The 19,924-nt window shown below is 47.6% G+C and overlaps 1 protein-coding gene across 5 annotated transcripts in view; it reads right to left on the reverse strand.

The window, feature by feature from the left end:
- The window catches only part of BCORL1 (BCL6 corepressor like 1), a 61,044-nt gene that overhangs the window by 7,279 nt on the left and 33,841 nt on the right, over positions 1-19,924 (reverse strand). For all 5 annotated transcript variants that reach the window (XM_033111064.1, XM_033111071.1, XM_033111092.1 and 2 more), the window contains 5 exons: positions 17,084-17,473; positions 12,984-13,207; positions 8,653-8,874; positions 6,412-6,578; positions 5,324-5,469 (listed from right to left, as the gene is read on the reverse strand). In XM_033111064.1, the coding sequence (XP_032966955.1) occupies positions 5,324-5,469; positions 6,412-6,578; positions 8,653-8,874; positions 12,984-13,207; positions 17,084-17,473 (1,149 nt within the window). The remainder of the gene's footprint in view (positions 1-5,323; positions 5,470-6,411; positions 6,579-8,652; positions 8,875-12,983; positions 13,208-17,083; positions 17,474-19,924) is intronic.

The following is a 19,924-nucleotide window of genomic DNA, read 5'->3' on the forward strand; positions in this document are numbered from 1 at the left end:
AACAAAATCCCAGGAGGAAGTAGTCAGCCACTTTTAAAGGAGTGGAGCTAGTTTCCCCCAATGGAAGGTACCACTGAACTCCAACATACCTTCCTATCAGCAAAAGATGCCTATTAGCTGTTCTGACCTGCTCAAAGAAGTCCTTTTTTAGCAACCTTCTAGGAGATGAAGGCTTTCTTCCAGTAGGAAAAGGCAGCCAGAGAGAAGCTTTCAAAGTAATGTTTGAGCAGCTAGAATGGAAAACCTTCAGTCACGTACATTAGATCTTTTGTGCACTTCATGAAAAAAGCTCTGAGGTCATTGCTGCCAGCTTATGTGCTCTTCCGTACCCTGTGCCTCTTGAAAGTTAGCAGTAGTTTCTTCCTAAATCATTTGTCAGTTACCATGTTTCCCTGAAAATAAGACCTAACTGGAAAATAAGCCCTAGCTTGATTTTTCAGGATGACATCCCCTGAACTAAGCCCTAATGCATCTTTTGGAGCAAAAATTAATATAAGACCCGGTCTTATTTTCGGGAAACTCGGTAGGTAGGTGTCTATTCTGTGCCTAGCCCTATGCTAGGTGTCCTAGGAGATAAAGGAATAAGATCCTAAGTTCCCAAAAGGCAGGGACCACATCTGTCTTGTTCATCACTGTCTCCTTGGCACCTAAGCCCAGGTGCCTGGCACACAGTTAAGAGCATAATATGTGGGGAAGAGAGGAAGGGCGGGAGGGATTACTACAGGGCAAGACTATAAAGTAATGTGCTTGCTTAACCAGCATGCTGGAACCTAGGCATTCCAATGACTGCAGTCCCCCCTGAGAGGTTGCTGGAGAATTCCCTCAAGCACCCTAGCTCATCACATTCCTAGGGCTCCTCTCTAGGAACTGCCTTCAGAGCCCCTGGCTCATTCCTCTATTTCTCCTCACTAACAGCAAATCTTTGTCCTCTGCAGGTGAATTTACCTTTTTGAGACAGCCAAAAGTTAACTGGCGTGAGCAAAGATGCAAAAGTTAGAACAAGCCTGTGAGCGAAGAAACTGCAAGGTTTGCTTGATGGCACAGCTGCGAGTAATGTTTCCTCACAGGTGTTCACATACAATCAGGAGGAAGAGTGACTTTTCTTTTCCTTAACTCTCCCTTGCCACTTCCCACAATTTTCAGTCTTTCACTCTTATCCTTTCCTTCAAAAGTACCCTCAGCCCAGCAATCCTGCTCCTAGGTATATACCGAAAAGAACTGAAAACTGGTACCCAAACAAATACTTGTACACGCACATTCATAGTGGTGCTAGTCACAATCACCAAAAGGTGGACACAACCCAAATACCCGTCAACTGATGAATGAAAAAAGAAAATGGACATCCACACAATGGGATATTATTCAACTTTAACAGAAAGTACTTAAACATACTACCACATGGATGGACCTTGAAAACATGCTGCAACGTGAAAGAAGTCAGACACAAAAGGCCTCATATTGTGTGATTCTGTTTATATGAAATGTCCAGAATGGGCAAATCCATAGAGACAGAAAGTAGATGGGTGGTTGCCAGGGGCTGGGGGGACAGGGAAATGGAAAGCAACTGGTTCATGGGTATGGGGTTTCATTTTGGGGTGATGAAAATGTCTTGGAACTAGATAGAGGTGGTGGTTGTGTAACATTGTGAATGTACAAATGCCACTGAATTGTTTACTTTTAAATGGTTAATTTTATGTGAATTTCGCCTTGATAAAACAATAAATAAGTACTCAGTGTGAGCGATCACCCTGGCAATTAGAGTTTCTCTATTTCCCAGGGTCCCATCATACCCCTCCCCATCTCCTCCAATCAAGTTGCCAGCTAAGGGCCATGAAAGGAGAGAAAAACAAAAAACAAGTGGTCGTTGACATGGGGTCATATGGCAGAGGTCTCTGGCAGGAAAAACAAAAACCTGTGATTCAGTGACCTCAAGTGGTAAATTGCTAACCCTTTCATCAGTGGAAGGGAAAGCAGTCCTGACACTTCCTCCCATGTCCCAAACCAAATGGCAACAATGGCCCCCAGCCCCCACATTCTTTCCAACAGAGGAGGAAAAACGAATCTGTTTTCCCTTGGCTAGCTTGGATCTTCAAAGGGTCAAAGGCAAATCAGTCACATGCCTGCCTGTCATTTGGCCGAAGGATAAGGTCTTTCTTCCCAAGGCCTTTGGGATGGTTTGGATGGCTTGGTGCTTCAAGCCCCAGAAGGAAAGAGAAAGGGCTCACTGCCTGGCCTCCAGTATCTGGCATTATACATGAAACCCAACAGGGACTCCATAAATGCATGGATGAATGAATGGATGAAGGAGTGCTGCTACATCCTTCATAATCTCAGGAGAAATGGGCCTCACTTTAGGCCAACCCAATATAGGGAAACCCACATTTACAACCCAGATGAATACGAACATCTTCTGCTTTACAAAAGGATTCGCTACAGGATACCTGTAAATAGTGACATCCCTTTGTGCATTTAAAGAGGATTTGATTCCCACACTCTTCAAGAACAGGGGCCTTGCACAAAGTGAGGGAAACTCTACATGAGGCACAACCCTGATGTTCTCACTCACTTTTTCTGCCTGCAGAAAATGGAGCCCTTGGCACCCTATGGGGATTCGCCTTCATTTTCTGCCCAGTGGGATCGCCACTAGGGGAGGAAGAAGACAATTAATCTATGGAGAGTCTGGTCAGGCAAATGCTTGGGGATGAACAGCAAAAAAGCTTTTTAAATACCTCAGTCAGAAAGGCAAGGTAAAAAAAAAATGCAGCCAGGTGTAGGGGTTGGGGATGTGGGACAGTGGAGAGAACTGCCACTCCAACCTCATGGTGCTTCCTGCAGCCACTATGCCACTCTACCCAGTGGCTCCTTGAGATATGGGGGGAGGGTTACCAGGATGAGAGAGAGAGAGAGAGAGAGAGAGAGAGAGAGAGAGAGAGAGAGAGAGAGAAGTACTCAGTTCAAGGAACCAAAAAAAGCCCCTGATGATGGTTGCACAACATTGTGAATATACTAAGTATCACTGAATTGTTCACTTCCAAATAGCTGTTAGGTGAATTTCACCTCAATTTTTTAAAAAGGCCCTGAGTATTGTCCTCTCGTCCCCCCCAAAACAGTCTTTGGGCCCAAGTCTCACCTCCTGGATGCCTGCTGACTGCTGCCAATGCCTGCCTCACTGGGGTGTCAGGCCAAGGTCCTACCCAGGCTTTCTAGCACTCTCCATAACACCCAGAAAGACCTCTACCTTTAACACCAGTTGATATTTGCACAGAAAAGAGGTGGCCCAGTTTTAACAGTCCCTTCAGCTTCTGGCCGCCATTATGAAGCTATAGCTCCATCCCATAAAGCTGAGAAACAATATCAAGATTTGAATGAAGGTGTTCGGCCTGGATAGGCTAGGAAGTGCTGGAATTAAGTCTTCTCTTGATTCTGTAACAGGGACTGGCATTCAAGTTAGTTTAAGGAGGTGTCAAAAGGCTGACTAGTAGCTGAGATGAGTTAATAGACATAAGAAAAGAGAAAAACGTGTTTATTTTTTATTTCTTAATCTAAAATAATTTGAACATTCAAACTCCTTCGGGATTTTGGAGAAGGGGTCTGGGACGTAAAGAGTTCATCTGCTTACTCGAGTGGTCAGAGATAGCTTTATGTGGCTGCAGAAGGCCCCAAGACCCTCATGGGGGCAGTCTCTAGTCCACAGAGGCCCTAGATTAGAGCTGTTGATCAGAGACAGAGCTTCATGTGATGTTTTTATCAAGTTGAAATGCCCTGGATGGTCATCTGTGTCAGCTTTTCCTGGGAATCTAGTGAACTGCAGACAACCACACACGTGTATATATGAGAGTACATGTGGAGCACAGTACGTGGGAGGAGGCTACAAAGGGTGCTTGCCCTGAGCCCTGGTTCAGCTAAAAGGAATAGGAGTCATCACTGGCCCAGGATAAATGGCTAACTGAGCACCACAAAGTTGCTCTGCCCCTCAGAGGCCTGGGACCCCACAGCTTGGGGGAAGTAAAAGGAAGTCCTCCTTCTGTGAGCCAGGGAGAGGTTGGGTCCAGCTGTGAGGCCTGAGGCCCATACACAGTGACCAGCAACTGCAGGGTTTAGTCTGCTTGACTGGGGACTGGATGGAGACTGGCTTAGAAGAAGCCAAGGCCTCCCTCAGCAGCCTCCCATCACTCCCCCTCTAGCTTTTATTAGTATTTGCTTGCACTTCTCACCTAGTCCCCCTTTCATGCGGACCTTCAGTTCAGTTTCCTTTGTTTCTTCCTCCATCATCAGCTACCTAGTTAACCTTTGATTGATAAACAAATGAGCTCCTGATTAGGAGCCCAGAACTGTCTCTCTGTAGGGTGGGGACTAACCAGGGAGTGGCCTTGGGCAAGCCCTTGGTCCTGTGTGCTCCCAGTCCAAGAGGGGAGGGGTTCGACCACAAACATCAATGCCTCCAAGGAGTGTCAGTGACACAACTCCCATCTGCTCCATCTGTCTTTCGCTTAGGCAATCTGAAGAAGTAACTGTCAGAGCAAGGGCCAAGCTGTGATGTCACTGAGGAGGCGGGGTTCCTTCCTTTGGAGGTCAGGTCTGAGGAGATTCCCAATGAGCATGCCCAAGCTAGACTTCCCTCCTTATCTTCCTCCTGCTGCCCAACTCAGTAGAGCTATCTAAGTGCAGACAAACAGCTGACATCCACTAATGAGAAAATAAATGCTTATTGGCTTGTGGCCCTTGCCATGGGCCTGAACACCAGACACTTTTCCAGAGCAGGCAGGTGAGACAGGAAGAGAAAGGAACGGGCGGGGGGGGGGGGGGGGCGGGAGGCACAGAGGGAACATTCACAGTTACCACAGGCAAGGGCTATGAGGACTAAAGCATCAGAAGGGATCCCATGGTTTCCACTGTGATCACCAAAAGGAGAAAGTGCAAAAACAAAAGCAAAACACTAAGTGTCACTTCTTTGTAACTGACATCCCATTCAAAGCACAGGTCAACACATTTTGCCCCCAGCTAAATCTATTAATGGGGCTGCTGTTCCACAAGGAGGCCTGTCCCACATGCCTCACTGGGAAATGTGTCCCCAAGGGCTACCAGGGCCCTGAAGAGGATGCATGCAACACAGACACTCACAGCACAGGGACAAGAGGAAGTGGACCTTTGAGCTTTTCAAAGGTCATAGAGATTTCTGAGACCCTTGAAGGTAATCCTGGGAAGAGGGCTGACACCCCTCACGGAAGCTGTTTGAGATGGAGGGAGATGAGTATCTCCTCAGGAGTTCAGGAATCAGCGGCCAGTCCCCAAAATGATGGCTTCAAGTCTGGTCTGGGCTTACCACTGAGAAAGCGCTTCATGGTGTCGCTACTGGCCAGCTTCATGGCCGTCTGTCCAGAGTAGGTGGCCAGCGTGGGGTCGGCCCCATAAGACAGCAAGAGCCAGATGGTCTCCAGGTTGTCGTTGACCACTGCATCATGAACTGGCCTGCAGAGGTGATACAGGGTGAGGACAATATGGCCCAAGTGGTAACCTGGGTGTCTAGACCTCAGGCTACGTCACCAGGAGAAAGTAAAATGAGATGACCCCAGTGTAATGTGGGTAAGAGAGGGCGGGGGAACCACTTCTGGCCTGCACCCCTCCACTACATCTCCTCACCTCCTTCTCCTCTCTCTGTGCCTTTTTCTCCTCCCTCCTATCTCTCTCTCTTATGTTCCTCTCACATCTTGAGACAGTCCCTTGGGCACAATGGAGCTCCACTGGCAGCTCTGGAGTTTAGGAGAGAACGGTCCCCTGACTGAGGATAAACTTAAAGCACATGCTTGGGGTATGAACAGAAGGACGCGCATGACCTCCCATGAGCAGGGATGAACAGAGTGGCTCCACGAACCAGATGGCAGCCAAGCGGAGCCTACGTCCTTTGATCCAAGTCTCTCACTTGCTTTCTAGCCCATGTCTCAATTTTGCACAGGAAGTAGAATTTCTGATAGAGCAGAGGAGAATGGGTGCGATTTCTTTAAGACACAGCAGGTATCTTTTAAAAAGTATACAGAGATCACATCAAGAATCAAATCTGGATGTTACCCTAAGGTCAGCCTTCTAGTTCCCAAAGCCCAAGATTCTGCCTGAGCCAGGTGCACCACCAGAAAGGACAGTTTCTGGGAAGCCTAAGCAGTCTTCCTGGCGAAGCTGTTATCTGATTGGGAGGTCCCTAAACACCCAGCCTCCCCTTGGTAATTGATGTGGACTGGCCAGCCAGGAACACACCCACCCCTGCCCTAACCCGGTTCCCCCTGCAGTCTGCAGATGTCTTCCTGAAACACCTCCTGATAAGGCCTCTCTGCAACTTGCAGCCTGGCATGATGCAAAGGTCCAGACTGCGGGTGAGCTGGGGGAGGGTGGGAGTGGTGGGAGGAACAGTCTTCTTGCCTCGTGCCGTCTTGTGCACTGCAGTTCACATTGGCCCCGTGCTCCAGCAGGATGTTCAGGATATCAGTCCAGCCCCGAGAGCAGGCCTCATGCAGGGCCGTATAGCCAGCGTTGTCGCGGTGATTCACGTCCTCGCTGTCTTTCTGAAGGCAGTAGAGAACAACATCCTGTGCGGACAGAGATAGCTCCATGAACAAAGAAAGGCCTAATTCTTGAAACTCCCCAGTTAGATTCAAAGCTCTCCAAATGTCCAGAGAGTCTCAGAGCCTGCCCTTTATTCTGAGGACTGACAGGCAAGTCTCAAAATCTTTTGTCAACAAAGTCAGTCTTGAGCTACCATCGCCAGGGCCTCAGCTCTAAGGATGTTTTCTTGGCAGTGGGGACATTCCTTATGACCAAGAACACTCATCTGGGTGTGAGTTGCTGGGGTGAGGTCCTCAGAGAGACTCACCTACCCATCCAGATCCCAAACCCTAAGGCCTCTCTGAGCACACGAGTTCCCTAGTCTGGGGATTTATAAAAGAGCAATGAGACTTGTGGTGGCAAGCACAGCCTCGGGTAACTTGAGAACAAGGAAGAAAGAAATGGTTCAAGTACTATCCGTGGGTACTGATTTTCAGTTTTGAGTACTACCCCCGGATGCTTTTCCCAGCCCTCCCCTCAAATCAGGATTGTTCCAAGTATAATACAGTGCAGTCATTCATCCACGTACTAATAATTAGCTTCCCTGGGCTGAAATAATAGGACCAGAGGCAGAACTATGGGCCTAGAAGCACCCCAGCTAGTCTGGGATGAAGCTAGTGAATAAACTGAGGGGGAGGGGAAAGGCAGCTCTTCTGAAGGGAAGAGGCCATAGCAGCTACTGGGGGGGCCTATCATTAGTGTTCTCAGACCCTGGTGAAAGGGGCAGCTCAGCTGTCCTGACTGACAGCTACGTCACAGGCTGGCTGGTAGAGCGAGTGAGCAAGGGTGCAAGCAAGCGAACATGTGTGACTACATATCCAGGGGTGCTGACTCCTGGATACAGGAGCTGTCACACCACTTGTGCCCGGGGGAGCATGAGGCCCTCTACCCTCCTCACCAATGCAGATGTTCACCTCTCCCCTAGGCCACAGACTACCCCTCCTTCCCTCCTGTGACACAGGCTGGCTTACCCTCCAGCCCTGTTTGGCTGGTTTGGCCCCAGGTTAAAGAAAATTAACCTTGAGGGCAGGGGTTGCTCATTCTTTTGCCTTCAGATCTCCCTTGGCAGTCCTCGAGACCCCCACACTAGGTGCTCAAGAAAGACAGTGGCTTGCAGTTGAGACACTGTCAAGACAGCTCTCCTATGCAGACCAGCCTGGCTGGGAGTGTGGCTACCTTTAAATGAGTTGGTTATAGGCATCAGAAGCCTTAAGAAAAAAAAAAACAAAAGAGGTGCTATAACCCATCAGCGTCACCCTTAGGAACAAATTCTGAGGATATACCCGGTGGGGTGGGCAAAGGTACAGAGTCAAGGGAGTTCATATCAACAAAAAGTGGGAAACAACCAAACTGTCCAACAATGTTATTTCATGATGGTGAATGAGTCAGGTTTCCATTCCTACCCTGGCACTTGGGAATCAAAACGACCTTGATATGAATTCAATAGTTGGGTGATCTTAGACATAACACTTAACACCGCTAAGAGTTGATATTCTCACCTGTAAAATGGGGATAATAAAACCTAGCCCTACAGATTCATAGTGGAGATGAAATGATATGAAGTAATCAGAGCTCTTAACATGACAAAAGAAGTGCTCAATAAATGCCAGAGATTCCTTTCCTGCTTTCTTTCTGATCCAGTGGGGTGAGCCCAGCCCTGCACTCCAACATTCTCCTGACCCCTCCACTACTGGAAGCCGAAATGAGGGGATACTAGAGTAGGCTATGAAGAGCGAGCAATGATCACCCCTGTTCTCTCCGAGTGGGGGAGCCACTGCACTGGGAAATTCAAGACAACATAAAAAGGCCCAAGTCCTGTTTCTGGTCTAGAAATGTATTGGATGATATTGTGTTTCTATTTCAATTATGTTCGTCCCAAATTGCCATTCAAATGAGCTTGCATTCACCCACACATGCCAGAGACACGGAAGCCCCAGAGGCCATCTGGGCGGTAGAAGGCCCCAAACAAAGCCCCGCCCAGGCTACAGAAGAGACAATGGGAGAAGTTTCTCCACAGATGCTTGAGCAATGGCATCCTGCAGCCAGGATGCTCCTTACCTTATAGCCAAGACGGGCCGCCCGCTGCAGGAGGGTCTCACCGGCATTTTTGTTCACTATGAGGCGCCGTGCCTCTGGGGGTATCTGCCGGGCTGTAGGTGACTCTGAGACCTCCTCTAGGCTGGCACTTCGGGACTTAGAGGGTGTGCATGGTTCCGTGGGTTTCATTGGGGTGGGAGATTTGGGAGGTCGGGCCTTCTGCTGGCTCCAACGCCCTTTGCCCTGGAAGCAGAGATGTAGTCTTGGATCGGCACAGATTCCCATCCACTTCTACCCAGTGAGCAGACGCGAAGGGGCTCAAAGCCTCAACCACACAAACCAAGGAATGATGAAAGGAATGGAAATTAGAGTGAGGGGACATCCCAGCTTCTCTTAAGCACTCTGCATGTGTTATTTACCTGACTCAATCCCCTCTTATTGAGGTTTTATAAGTCACCTCTACAAATAAGCAGAAGCAAACTCTGAGAGTAAAGAGCAGCAGAGATAGCTATCTTTGACTAAAGAGGCACAGCTGCAGAAGCCTTTACTCTTGTTGCAAAAACCTCCCTCCCACATCTAAATCTAACCCTCATCAGACTTCCCCCATCTTCCACCACATTGCATCTCTGGGTCACTCATGCCCACACGGGGCAGTGGACAGTGCTGAGGCCCAGGACTCAGAGCCGGCTTTGAATCCTGCCTCTGCCATCCACCAGCTGCAAGGCCCAACCTCTTTGAGCTTCACTTTCTCCCTTGCAGGGTCTTTGAGATAATAAACTAGAAAGCCTCCAGAACAATACACAGGGTGGGTACTCACAAAACATTAGAGTCCTTTCTTCATGAATGACTCCTGTGTGTCTCTTTTTTCCTCCCATTTAAACTGGAATGTCTAGAGCAAGTTCTCATGCCTGTACCACCATGGTATATTGTATCTATGGGGACAAGTAACTCATCTCCTTAGTTCAGAGGTCTTTGTATCAAGAGGAACTGTGCTCCAGGCGCTGTACTCAAAGAACCAGACCCAAGGAGCCTCATCTGAACCTGGATCTAAGTTAGATGATGAGATTCTAAACTTGAAGATGATGTCATAATTGGTTGAGACTTTGGGGGGGCCTTGGGAGAGGTGCATGTATGACTTGCACGTGGGAGGGACATGAGTCACTGGGGGCAGAGAAGGCAGACTGTGCCCTCATCAGATTCTAAGATGGACCCTGATGATCCCCACCTGCTGATGTTCATGCTCTTGCATAGCCCCGTCTGGCACTGGGTAGGGCTGACCTCGTGTAGCCGATAGGAGATTGCAGGGATGACGGTGTGTGACTTCCAAGGCAAGGTCCTAAAAGACAATGCGGCTTCTGCCTTGCTCTCTGTTAGATCACTCATTCTGGGGGAAGCCAGCTGCCATGTCATGAAGACACTCAAGCAGCCCTTTGGAGAGAACCCCAGGCAAGGACAAGACACCTCCTGCCAACAACCAGCATCAAGTTGCCAGCCATGAGAGGGCACCATCCGGAAAGCCCCAGCGCCAGTCAAGCATTCAGATGAATGTAGCCCTGGCTGACACCTTGACTCCAACCTCATGGGAGACCTCAAGCCAGATCCAGCTAAGCCGCTCCTGAATTCCTGATCCCTAGAAACTGTGAGATAATACATGTTTATCATTGTGTGAAGCTGCTAAGTTTTAGGGTAATCTGTTATACAATATATAGCTAATACATCCCTCAGTTTATCCAAATCCATCAGGGCATCAAGGTCTCACTTAAATCCTAGGTCTTCTACAACATTCCACAACACTCTGGTCCCCACTGCCCTCATTCTCTGCATACCCAGAACACCTAGTCTGAATCACATAATCCAGTGTCTGGTGCCTGCCTTAATTTCCTTTCATTGTTTCATGGGCAAGTCTGGCCTCCCCTGCTAGGTTTTAAGCTCCTTGGGAGCAGGGTTCATATTGTCATTTTCTCTTTTGTTCCTTACAGCACTTAACTCAGGGCTGGGAACATCATCACAACAAATATTTGTTGACTTGATTCAAACCAGCCATGTGCAGAGCACTAGGCAGCCAGAAAAACTGCCTAGAAAGACATGAAGCTAGGAAAGGAGGGCCCATGGTATTTGCTTCCTCTGGTAAATCGCAAGACAAGAGCCACTATCCATCCCCATCCCAAAGGGGCATACAGGTACAATCACTAGCAGGAAGGCACCAGCTCTCAGCATAGAATGCTGCTCTACCGCCAGGAAGACAGAGGTGTATAATGGCAGTTCTGAAGGATGCTGGGTAAAGTGCCCAGGTTTTTGGTAAGCCTAGCCAGGAGACAAAGGGTGGCTCTCCTTCTAGGGGCCAGAGCTGCCAGAGACCAAGGAGACTGAGAAGGGGAGTAACAAGAGCAAATGGGGGCCACCTCCCTCTCCTCACTTCCCTCCTGGTTCGGAGCCCCTGTGGGAAGAATCCTTTGGCCAATGCTCCAGCTTTAGTGTTGTAGGCAAGTTCCCCCCCCCTTGCTTCCCACTATAGAGCACCGCACAATGGGGGCAACTGGAGCAGGTGGTGGTGACTGGGAGAGAAAGAAAGGCAGGCAGGAGGGAGAAAGGGAGGCCCTGTGAAGGGAGAAAACCTCTCCGGGAAGAACATTTCAGCGGATACACTGTCAGACAGAATAACCAGACAGAAGCATCAGCGTGTGCTCCTGAATATCAGGTGGCTGGTCATCTTTGTGTGGCATGGGGCCATCTGAGTGTCAGGAGGAGCAGGGGTAAGGGCCAGGGTATGCCCATCTTTTGCCAGAACTCAGGGTTGCGGTGTTTCCCTGCCTAGATGCCCCCTCCCCCAGTATCTCCGGGATACAGGCAGAAGCCACCCATTCACAGGGTGGAGAAATATGGAAAGAGTAGGGTGGGGGCAGAGGGTTCCAGGGGGTAGCCAGGCCAACTTCATGACCCAACTGTTACTCATGACCACTGAGCAGCTTGCACAAGTCCCTTAACCTCCCCGAGCCTCAGTTTCCTCACTATGAAAAGACGACAACAACGCCTAATTCCAAGAGCCACTGTGGGAATTAAGAGCAATCGTGTAAGTGGAGCACTCAGCACAGACTTCCTTGCTCCTCCTCCTGTCTCCTCTGGGGGTCCGAGGAGTGCTATCCTGCCACTCCGTGCCTCATGCCTCTGTCCCCTCATTTTTGTCTTGGCTGAAGCCCAAGCTTCAGGATGTATACCAACCTCGGAGAGCACTTTACAATGATCAAAGCCTTTAACATCACTGCCTCCTTTGTTCCCCTAAGGACCCTTGTGAGATGGAAAGGACATGGAGTATCATCTCCATTATTAAAGATGAAGAAATAGGCTTGAGTACTTTGTCTGAGCTGGAACCAGATTTCAGAATGGGGAAGGCGGAGGGGAGGAGGAAAAGAGCGGGAGGCGGGGGATGAGCAGCTGGGTGTCCCACCTTTTGTCAGTGCCACTTAGGGATCCCTGCACTGGAGCTGGAAAGAATTGGAAGAAGCACAACCACCAACACAAGCCCAATATAACGTCTCTTTTTTTTGTTGTTTGTTATCACTGACAAATACATATTACAAGTATGCATTTTTGAACCCAAACCTTCACTTCTCTCAAATATACAGCTTACCCAGGATGAGAACTTTGTGATTTTTTTCGGATTGTACAATGTGGAACCCAACACCAATGCCATGAACATCAGATCCAAAAAAGATGTCAATTTTGAACAGGATTTCTAGAACATTTGCCTGGCTACTGATTGGTGAGTGCCCAGTTACCTGCTCCTTTGGTTCTCATTGAAGAAAAGGGACTAGCGAGTGGCTGTGGGGAAGGGTGGCTATCATGGGGCCCACATGGAATTCCTTCAGTCCCACCCTCCAGCAACCTCTGTCTGGACATCAACATCCTTGCTCCTACAAGTGGTTTTCTACCTTGATTGACTCAGAAAGCTCCCTGATTGGTTTCCAGTGAGTTAAGCCAGGACAAAAGCTTCCTGATTGGATGTTAATAAGCTATTCAGGCTAACATCCTTCCATACTCTTTAACTCTTCCTTAACTCAAAGGAGATCCAAGGATTGTAGAGGAAAAGCCATCATGGGCCAAACGCTCTAGTTTTCAAATGCTTATTGTTAGCTCTAACTTTAGTTCCCTCTCTTCAAATCATCCTTGAACCCTTCTAGAACTAGTTTAAAATATTTTAATAAATATGGGTTAATTTGATCCTCCCCATCTACTCACTCACTCACTCACTCACTCACTCATTCACTCAGAGAACTGTTGACTGAGAAGCCTGTGGAAAGCCTGCAGCCCTAGCCCACTCCTCTACCCGCCAAGTGCCCTCAGTAGCAACACACCTTTGCCTCTTCTGAGAGGTTCACCATGTGCTTGGTCTTGCACTTTCGTTTTCCTGATGGCTTTTCTGAATTTTCAAGGCAGGCTGGCTCCTCCAGGTTATTTGAGAGTAAACCATTTGGCGAATCCGAGATCCCCTGGGTTTTGTTGGGCAAGAGAAGGTTCCTGTTCCTGAGGTGGTGCTCTGAACTTTGGGAGGAAGTCTTCTGCTTACGGGCCTTTAAATCTGAAGACAAGAAACAGGAAAGAGTGGATGTCAGGGAAATGGAACACAGACAAGCAATGCCTTCCTCTAAAATGAATCAGAGGAATTTAGGGATTAGAATCTCAGTACGAAATTGTGTAACTATCAGCCACCTGTATCTAGTGTGGTGCCGACAATTCCACTAAATGCTTCTCAAATGGACACTGTATTTCAACATCGAAGTCCCTCCTCTACACGAAGGCAACTTTTCCCAGCCCTGCCAGGAGGGGCAGCCCATGTGGCTGTCCCCAAAATGAGGGTAATTTTTGAAAGATGTCCTCATAGTGCAGAGCAAATGAGAACTTTCTTTTTAGCTTTCCCTTTATCCCCTTAATCTCTTTCTCTGCTCCGATATGAAAACAAATTCAGAAGCTCTGCTGTACTGAAGTATGAAGTATACTGGGTAGAGAGTAAATAGTAGGAGGCTTCCTTTATAGCCTCAAGTTCTACCTACCTGGCCTGGTGATCACTCTGAGGACACAAAGATCAAAGCCCCAGAATCTCCCTGAAACCAGAAGGTGCCATGGGGACTTAGCAAGTGGGCAATCACAGAAACCTGCTGCCTTCCCTGGTTGGAAATCCTGGCTGGAAGTCAAATTACTGGAACACACTGGGCAACATCTCTAATTCTAGCTCACTGAACAAAGCATTTTCTAATTTCGGAAAGTGTGGTTGTGATTCCTACAGCTCTTTCCAGCTCCAGAGTAGGGATCCCTGAGTAGCACCGGGAACCCCATTAACAAGAGCCTCATCCCCCACGTCAGTTCTAAACCCCATGTGTAAAGGGGATAGACTGAGTTTGCTCTTATCTCTTAGCTAATATTAGTGTTACGTGGCTTGGCCACTAGATGTGTGACTGACTGGAGACAAGTCATAATCTCCTTGAGCCTCAGTTTCTATGCCTATGAAATGGGGAGGATATAATCCAAATCACAGGACTAATATGAGAATTAAATGAGCTAACATATGCAAAATCCCTTTATAAAGTGTTATAAAGAGTAAGGCATCATTATCACATTACTGAAGTGTAAGCTCTTTAGGTAGGGTCATGCGCATGTGTGCTTTATCTCCCCCACAGGACTGACCACCATGCCTAGCACATAGCAGGGGATCAGTATGTCTGAAATGAATAACTGTGGCCTTGGTTTCTCCAATTTGTAAAACGAGGGGGCACTGAGCAAGATCCAAGACTTCTCAACTCGCCTCTTCGGACCTTGGCACGTGCTCTCATGTGTGACATTACCAAGGGCAGATCCAGATATGGGAACCATAATTACAGCATGAGGAATTGGCCATGGGTTATGCAAAGCTCTCGGAAGGCCAGCTGTCATACTATCCTTTGTCCCAACTAGCCTCAACCCACTAGTGGGTCCTCACACTTGTCCAAGAGCTGGTGTGCTAGATGGCTTGTAATGGCACTTCCAGCCAGAACATTCTAAACCAGGGCTTTTTTTTTTTTTTTTAATTTCAAGGAGGGCGTAGCTCATAGTGGCCCATGCATGCAGAGATTGAACTGTCAACCTTGGTGTTATTAGCAGCATGCTCTAAGCAACTGAGCTAACCGGACACCCTAAACCAGGGCTTTTGATGCAACAAGTTTGGGCTGGGGCAAAAGAGGAAGGAATAGAACCATGCCTTGTGAGGACCTCAGAAAACACAAGGAAGCCATATTACAGCATTCAACGCCACAGGAAAAGCAACAGCCCCTACCCTGTTACCCAGGGCAGGGAAAGCTCTGGAGTTTATTCAATTGTGGCAGACCAAGGGCTTCCTAGTAGCACAGAAAGGGACAGAGAGTGGAGGTAGTACTAGGTGTGTGAGTGGGAGTAGCTCTTCCTATTCCCTCTGCAGGTCAAGAAAGGACATACACAAGCCCAGGACCAAAGGAAAGATCATGAGGCTCAGTTGGGAGTAAGGTGACCCATCTAATTTGGCCTCTGCCTGACTCTCTGGTGTCCACCTGAAAGATGAATAGTAATAATAGGAGGGATCAAAGCGTTTTGAGAAGAGGCATTATTTTCCAGGCAATTCCTTTATGAAAATGTCACCATCAGATCTGCAGGAAGGTAACCAGACCATATGTCAAAGACAACAGCCTCAGCTGAAAACCCTTAGACATACACATGCAGGGAGAATGACCTACTTGCCAGCAACAGAAGCTGCCCTCAAGTCAAATAGGAGGCCTTACTAAGCGGTGTTTTCTATGGTCCTAGAGGTATTTAAGTAAAGGCTGCCTGCCAAGAGTAGAGATCTCTGTATTGGGAGGAAAACTGGACCAGGCAACCTCAAAGGTTCTTCTGCTTCCAAAAGCCCATAAGTTCAATGAGAAGCTTCCAAGCTTCTAGGAAACTGGATCTCATTAGAGAAGATTGGTGATACAAAAGCTCCTCTTCATCCTAACACAAGTGGCTGAGGCCAATGGCTTGACAACTCATTCCTGACCAATCAATTAAGACTCTGGCAGAAAAAAGGGAAATTTACCCCTGCTCTCTCACATATTAGGTTGGTGCAAAAGTAATTGTGGTTTAACAGGTGTGCAAAAACCGCGATAACTTTTGCACCAACCTAATAGTTGACGAAAATTAGCTCAATTACTCTCAAGTAGAGGGATCGGTATCATACCGTGTTTCCCTGAAAATAAGACCAGGTCTTATATTAATTTTTGCTCCAAAAGACACATTAGGGCTTAGGTTCAGGGGATGTCATCCTGAAAAATCATGCTAGGGTTTATTTTCCGGTTAGCTCTTATTTTCGGAGAAACACAGTATGTGTCTCTACTTAAATAACCAGAAATGAGGTTTAGCCTTCTTTGCATTATAGCAAGTCTAGAATCTACTACCCACTCAATATGCAGTTATTCAGTTTTTGCTACTCAAGAGACTGTAGATATTTAGCAGCAGCTCAAGATGAATACATTACAGGGGACAATCAATTGTTGCTTTGAGCAGGGATCAGAGAAGGAGAATGAGAGACAGAGAGGTGTTCTTATGGAACCCAGAGATTTGCTTTTTGCTCATCTAGAAATCCATTATAGGAATGTTCCTGAACACTACTTAGTGGAACATACTGATAATTAGCTCAGTGACAGGCTGTGCCTCCATGCTTACATATTATAATGTAATATGTGGGGAAGACTTCCTGACTTCCCATGTCACTGTCTGCCATTCCATCTGACGTGGCCAAAGAAATCCTGCTTTTCTCCTTGGGCTGCCTGCTTTTCCAATTCAGGTCCAACAAAAATAATGCTACCTCAGGTCACCTCAAAGTTGCACCAAGTCTCTTAATAACCTTTGTGGCTTTAACCAAGAAAGCAAAGTTGTGCCCACTTCTACTTGAAGTTCTTCTGTTGGGCTGAGAAAACCATTGTACTTCTTTTTAGTTTGGGGGCTGGAGGCATCCCAGAAAAGTCAGTGAATGCCCTCTTTCTTCTTGAATCCAGGATTCAAGGAGAGAGAGTTCAACCTCCTAAAAGACCCAACTCCCTCAAGCCAACCAGAGCACTCTGTGGTATCGAGTTGTCCCATGCCAAGGATGTCTCTGTGGCCTTGCCCACAGGTTCAGACTTTTATAAGAAATTGGAGGGCTCAGGCCTATGTGTCCTCAGTTCACCTGTAGGTCAGTCCAAACTCATTCAATCTCAATCTCAAACCGAAACCTCAGACTGGCGTTGAGTGACCCCCTCTGGCAGCTGGAGCTCATAGCACCAGATTTCCATGCGTGCAGAGGCCTTTGACAGGCGTAGAGGTGGCAAAGGTGGGAACACCCAAGATGCCCAAGGGTGCTCAGAAGCCAAAGTCACTGTGGTTTGGGGACAGACGACAGCAGCTCCCTGGGATAGCACCCCCTGGCCGGCCTTACCTGCTCTCCCTTTCCGCCGCTGCTCTTCTTCTTGCTCGGTCAGGTACTCCCCAGTCTGATATTTTCGGCTCTTCTGCCGTCTCCGTTTCTTCCTCTTCACCAGGCCCTCCTCCTCATCTTCCTCCTCCTCCTCATTGGTGTCCCACATTTGCCGGGCAGCCTCTGTCCTCCAGGGCATTTCTCGGGCTCGCCACAGGTGCCTGCGGCCCTGGCTCAGCAGAGTCTTGTCCTGGGCATGATGACTGCGATACTGGGTATCCTGTTGGGTCTTTCTTACCTTCCGACGCTTAGCCGGGGTGGGGGTTACCTCCTCTTCCTCCTCTGTGGGGAAGACTTCCTGACTTCCCATGTCACTGTCTGCCATTCCAGCAAAGGAGCTACAGATGCTTCCTGTGGACGGGATGTACAGAAGATGGTCAGGTACCTCTTCAAAGGACAAAGAGTATGGTGTTGAAGCAAGTGCCCTGGAATAGGAGTTTGAAGGTCTGGGTTCAAGTTCAGGCTCCGCCAGTTATTAGCTGTATGCTCTGGAAAAGTTCCTTCATTTCTGTTTCCTTATCTATAAAATGGGGATACTGCTTTCTGCCTTACTGACTTCACAGGACTGTTTTGAGACTCAAGTGAAACAATCTGCCCTTAAGCACTTTACAGACTACAATATACCGTGTTTCCCCGAAAATAAGACCTAGCCGGACAATCAGCTCTAATGTGTCTTTTGGATCAAAAATTAATACAAGATCCGGTCTTATTTTACTATAATATAAAACCCGGTATTATATAATATAAGATAATATAATATAATATAATATAATATAATATAATATAATATAATAACATAATACCAGGTATAATATAATACCAGGTATAATGTAATATAATAAAATATAATAGCGTGTCTTATATAAGACCGGGTATAATATAATATAATATAATATAATATAGTATAATGATAAGACCGGGTCTTATATTAATTTTTGCTCCAAAAGACGCATTAGAGCTGAATGTCGGGCTAGGTCTTATTTTCAGGGAAACACGGTATCACATAGCTATCTAGTATCCAAACCACATACCCTTCCTCATCCACTTTGCCACTTCAATTAATTCCACAAACTCTTACTGAGTGCTTACAAGGCACCAAGCATTGTGTGAGGGGCAGGAGAGGGCCATAGGTCCCTGCCCTTTGGGAAATCAGGGTTTAACAGAGAGTGAAGGAGGGCAGACTGGCATGGTGACCCCACCCCTGCTCACTATGTGACCACTAATCTCACTGACAGAGCCAACCTAGAGAAGCAGAACTGTCACAAAAGAAGAATCTTGGGAAAAGCAAAGCAAGAATGAGTTCCTTTCCTGTGACATGGCCTGAGTTAGTCCTGCCCAAATGCTCCTCAGCCAGGCCCTCTTCCCTTACATTGACCCCACCTCCAATTGATTGGCCAAGAATCCAGGGGTGGAGCTTTCTCTGTGGCACATCCCCCACCCCCACTACAACTGCTCCTCACTGCTGGCGAAGCATTTCCCCCTCCTCTCCCCACCACCCCAGAATGATGGTACCTTTCCTGCCCTCCTCTGCCACCTTGCCAAGAGGCCATTTTTCTCCCTACTCCTTCCTTCAACTCTGCTAACAACCAAAAAGTACAATTCTAAATTGGCCCAATTTAGCACTACAGGAGATCTGACATCTTCCTCAGAAACTGCTCTAAAAACACCACCCTCTTTCTCCCAAGGCCTGGCTATTAACTCAACAAACTCCAAAGCGAAGTGAGGTCAGCAGAAGAAAGAAATGGTTTGAGGCCCTTGACCCAAAGCTTCAAGTCAGTCAGACCACGTAAAGACAGCAAATATCCAGTAAACTTCCCATTATACGGACCAGGAAGGGAACAAAGTGTTCTGGTTAATCTAATATTCTGGTTAATACAGAATCACCATAGAGATCACACAGGAATCACCAATTTCCAAAGAATCAAATGCGGTACAATGTGTTTAACACTAAAATGGGATTGGCTGTAATGTAATCACTCTTCAATGATTCAGAAGACACTTCAGGATTTTGTGAGGCCTCCAGACTGTCATTATGAGACCCAATTACCACTGAGCTTTCTATGTGCTGAGATGCCAGTTAATAGAATGTCAGATAACTGAGTTTACACTGTGCCCTGCTTCCCCGTTCTACCCACTTTGAATGAAAATCTGGGTGAAATGGGGTAACCACTTCTAGTACTACATACCAACATGGCAGCTAGCAGACAATAGTGGTGGCTGAAAAGGGCTATCCTTTTTCAAATACTGGGGGTTGACCAATACAAATTCAGGGGATCAAATATGACTCTGCTGGCCCTGACCAGTCAAAGACCATTCTCTATTTTTATGACACCTGTCACATAGGCCAAGTAGGCAGAGGCCCAAAGGCTAAATGTCTATGCCTGAGATTGGCCCCAATAATCATGAGATGCCAACACTTGGAATAGAGCCAGTTTTCCTGAGTGGCACAGGCCTTTCTTCTTTCCACCACTGGCTAGCAACAAGAGATGCCAAATCCCTATTCTTTTTTTTTTTTTTTGGGGGGAAGGGGAACAGGACGTTTTTTATTGGGGAACAGTGTGTACTTCCAGGACTTTTTCCAAGTCAAGTTGTTGTCCTTTCAGTCTTAGTTGTGGAGGGCGCAGTTCAGCTCCAGGTCCAGTTGCTGTTGTTAGTTGCAGGGGGCGCAGCCCACCACCCCTTGCGGGAGTCGAACCGGCAACCTTGAGGTTGAGAGGACACGCTCCAACCAACTGAGCCATCCGGGAGCTCAGCGGCAGCTCAGCTCAAGGTGCCTGTTCAATCTTAGTTGCAGGGGGCGCT

Source organism: Rhinolophus ferrumequinum, chromosome X, assembly GCF_004115265.2.
Source record: "Rhinolophus ferrumequinum isolate MPI-CBG mRhiFer1 chromosome X, mRhiFer1_v1.p, whole genome shotgun sequence".
Taxonomy (NCBI): domain Eukaryota; kingdom Metazoa; phylum Chordata; class Mammalia; order Chiroptera; family Rhinolophidae; genus Rhinolophus; species Rhinolophus ferrumequinum.